The following is a 3,689-nucleotide window of genomic DNA, read 5'->3' on the forward strand; positions in this document are numbered from 1 at the left end:
GTGCCCACAGGCGGTGGGGAGGCAGGGCTGGGGGAGGGCTGGGGCAGAAGCGCTGGCAGCCGGGGCGTGTGTTCTGTCCCTGCGTCCAGGGCCCAGCCCCTGGCGGGAGCGCCTTGCTCAGGCTCGGTGCTTGCTGGGGCAGCGGTGCAGGCCTTGCCTCCTGCCAGCTGCCGGGGCCTCTCCTTCCTGCTGCCACATCCCCGTGGCTCCTGCCCTGCACTGGCTGCCTCCATTCCGGCCCTACTGAACCCCTTCTGTGTGTCCTCTTGCAGACCATGGCTTTATTGTCATTGCTCTTCGTGCTCGTGCAAAGCCTGATCCAGTACCCCCAGCCAGCTGGGGATGGGCTGGATGAGGCCACGCACCGGCGAATGCAGGAGCGTGAGGAGCTGCTCGACCGCGAGATGGCTCGGCTGCTGCAGGAGCTGGAGCAAGGGCCCCCGGAGCAGCAGGACGAGGGCTGGGGAGCCCTGCTCTTTGGTGCCCTGCAGCAGTGGCCATTCTGGGCTCTTGCTGGACTCCTGCTCCTCTTGGGCTTGTGGTTTAGCTGCAGGAGGAGTCCTGAAGCCAGCAAAACCAACAGCAGCGGCAAGGACCAGACCTCCTGCAAGACCTTGGGAGAGGAGAAGGAAAAAGAAAAGGAAGAAGACAGTTTGGATTCCGAGAGAGATGGAGAAAACATTGATGTGACTGTGGAGGCAGATGACAGTGGCAGCGGAAATGAAGGAGAAGGCAGTCCTGTGGCTGCAAATGAAGGAGACGACAATGATGCCAATGAACGAGATGAAGATGTGAAGTTGAAGAAAGACAGTGATGTTAAAAGTGATGATGGCCATGATGCAAGGAAAGATGAAGGCTGGAGTGATGGGAATATGCCAGGAGACAATACTGCTGAAGGAAATGAAGAAGAACCTGGCAATGTTACTGGAGGTGTGGAAGACCTAGATGAAGCAAATGAAGGAGAAAACAAGGATGTGAAGGTGGAGCCAGACAAGGATGCTGGAAAGGAAGAAGAAGGAGATGGAAATGAAGAAAAAACCGATGATGCGTATATGAAAGCAGGCAACGATGACGTACGTGAAGGTGAAGATGGAAAGGAAGAAAAAGCGGATGTGAAAGTGCAGGAAAGCAGTGATGCCAGTGAACAAAGAAGCAGTGATTGGACAGGACAAGAAGACAGCCGTGATGGTGAGAATGCAGTAGACCATTGTGGTTTTGCTGCAACTGAGGAAGAAAAGAAGGACATTGGAAATGAAGAAAGCAATCTTGGAGACAAAGATGAGAAAGCCAGTGCTGCCGATAGGAAGGGAGAAAAGAATGAAAATGGAAATGGAGAGGAACATGGCAATGTTGCTTCAACTGAAGAAGGTGTTGATAAGATAAATGAAGGAGAAAGCAGCAATATGAAGCTGAAGGAAGACAGTCATTCCAGTGAACACAGAGCCACTGATTGGAATGGGAAGGATCAGGAAAACAGGGATGCGAATGTGAAAGGCGAGAAGAATGAAGATGGAAAAGAAGAAGAAGGTGGAAATGTGGCTGCCAGTGAAAAAGAAGGCAGTGGTGCTGCTGGCAAGGACAAAGGCAGCAGTGGTGGAATTGAAGAGGAAGAAGACGCCTGTGACGTTGGGAATAAGCGAGGGATCCTTTTAGTGGATCGCATACAGTGTCCTGTCGAGGACGTGGAGAGAGGTCGCTCAGTGGCAGCTGAGCTGATGGAGAGCTTCACGCGTGTCTTTATTGACAGTGTGAGCAATAGTTTCTACCCGGTGCCTCAAGAAGCCATCGGGGTGGGCAGTGCCTTTGAGGGTTGGAGTCCCCGTGAGCAGGATGTGGTGTACCGCGTGCTGGTCCCACTGAATCCCCCACCGGGACACGCCTTCCACCTGGAGCTGAACAGTGCAGGGCAGATGGCAGCAAGGACCTTCTGCGTCCGTGTGGAGCTGGTGTGCACGTGCGAGAGGGAGCAGCTGGGCGAGAAGCTGTTGTGCTTCCTGCACCACTCGCAGGAGGAGCTGCGGCGGAAGCAGAAGCCCAGCCTCCTAGAGACACTCTGCACCGGCTCCTACCTGGACGTGGAGAAAACCTCCCACTGGTTCTACCAGCTGGTGAGATGCTCGTGGCTGCATTTGCCTCAGTCGTACTCATGGCACTTGGTGTTTCAGCCCTGCAGCCGGTCCTGCCAATTCCGGCTGAGCAAAGGCAAGAAGAGCCTGATGGTGGAGATGCTGTTTGGGGTGCGCCACGGGGACTCCGACATCTTTGTGGTCAGCCAGCCCACAGAGGCCCAGAAAGGCGGCTCCAGCATCTTTGTGAGCAGCCAGCCCGCCGAGGCCGACTCCATCGCAAGCACAGCGTGGCCTGAGACGTACGCTGTGGCAGAGGCAAAATTCTTCCAGCACGTCGCCAGGCAGGTGCCGTGTGAGAGCTTGCACCTGAAATGCCTGCAGCTCTTCACCTGCATCCTGAGGGGCACAGGTTTTTCCAGCTTGACCTGGAAGACTGTGGTCATGCACGTGCTGACCACCGTACCGCTGTCCCAGTGGCGCAGGAGGGAATTTGCGCGGCGGCTGTGGGACATCATGGCATACCTGCGCCGCTGCCTGCAGTTGAAACGCCTGGAGCACTTTGTCCTGGGCAACCAGAGGCTTCCTGCGGAGATCAGCTTGCCGCCGGCAATGCGAACGGTCGAGCCGCTCAACCTCTTTGAGCACCTGGCCCGAGATCCGGCCGCCCACGCAGAGGCGATGCGAGCTTACGGTCAGCTGCGATTCCGCCTCTGGATGCTGCTCTCCAACCACTGAGAGGAATTCCCTGCACAGAGCTGTGCTGGGGGGGCTCCCACCCGATGGCAGCCACGTGAGCACTGCATAATTCTTGCTTTTTTCACTGGCAATCCTGAAGCTGCTTTCCTGTTCCTGCGGAAGGAAGATGCTGCGGCACATTAATTCATTGTGCAGACACACATCTCTGCGTGGCCTTGCCCTTCACCTTTCAGTTTACCACGGTGCTGTTGCAATGTTCCTGCGTCTACGAGGCAGAAACTGGCTCCACCTGCACATCCTTACAGAAGACTATGAACTGACAGAGGTTGCTTGGCATACCTCCAAGTCCAAAAAACGAGCCTGTTAGGGACTTAATGTAATTCTTCAGTAAGCTGTACTTATTGTAGTTTTTTAAGGATGTAGTTTTTCTTAGTATATGAAAGTACAACAGGTAGTTTTAAGTCACACTACCATGGAAGAATAGGTAGTCCAAGTTTTCATAATGGGAACTGGATATATTATCCATGCTTCAAGAGGCCCTTTAGTATTGTCAGTGGGTAAACTATTTTGTAAACTTACCCTTAGTTTAGGCAATTAAACTACACTGCTGTAGTTGCTTGGCTGCTTTTCAGTAATATCCAGATATTTATGTTAGGAAAAACAATAAAAGGAGAGAAGTTTCTCAAATTGCCTGAAAAGTGTCCTTCTTTATATTTAATCCAATGGTTCTTAGAGAACGTCCATCCATTGCAGCTACCTGAAAAAATGACAAAGTGACTCAAGCGGTGATTGTGTCCAGCAGTCACATCTCGGTATTGCACTTCTGCAACTCACTAGAGCAGGGGATTAATTTTGTCTCATGAATGCAACCAGAAGTCATGATGGTTGAAACAGCTAAAATATTAATTAATCCTCCCAGTGCTG

The 3,689-nt window shown here is 52.8% G+C and overlaps 1 protein-coding gene across 1 annotated transcript; it reads left to right on the forward strand.

Moving 5' to 3' along the window:
• Positions 1–275: 275 nt before the first annotated feature.
• On the forward strand, positions 276–2,804 carry LOC309585703 (inositol 1,4,5-trisphosphate receptor-interacting protein-like 1; the record flags this gene model as incomplete). The annotated part of the gene is made up of 3 exons (XM_082303608.1): positions 276–558; positions 1,063–1,155; positions 1,510–2,804. 3 exons carry the CDS (start codon positions 276–278, stop codon positions 2,802–2,804), a joined length of 1,671 nt encoding a protein of 556 aa, XP_082159734.1.
• Between the last annotated feature and the right edge of the window lie 885 nt (positions 2,805–3,689).

The sequence above is a fragment of the Coloeus monedula genome, assembly GCF_965178545.1.
Source record: "Coloeus monedula genome assembly, contig: HAP1_SCAFFOLD_129, whole genome shotgun sequence".
Taxonomy (NCBI): Eukaryota; Metazoa; Chordata; class Aves; order Passeriformes; family Corvidae; genus Coloeus; species Coloeus monedula.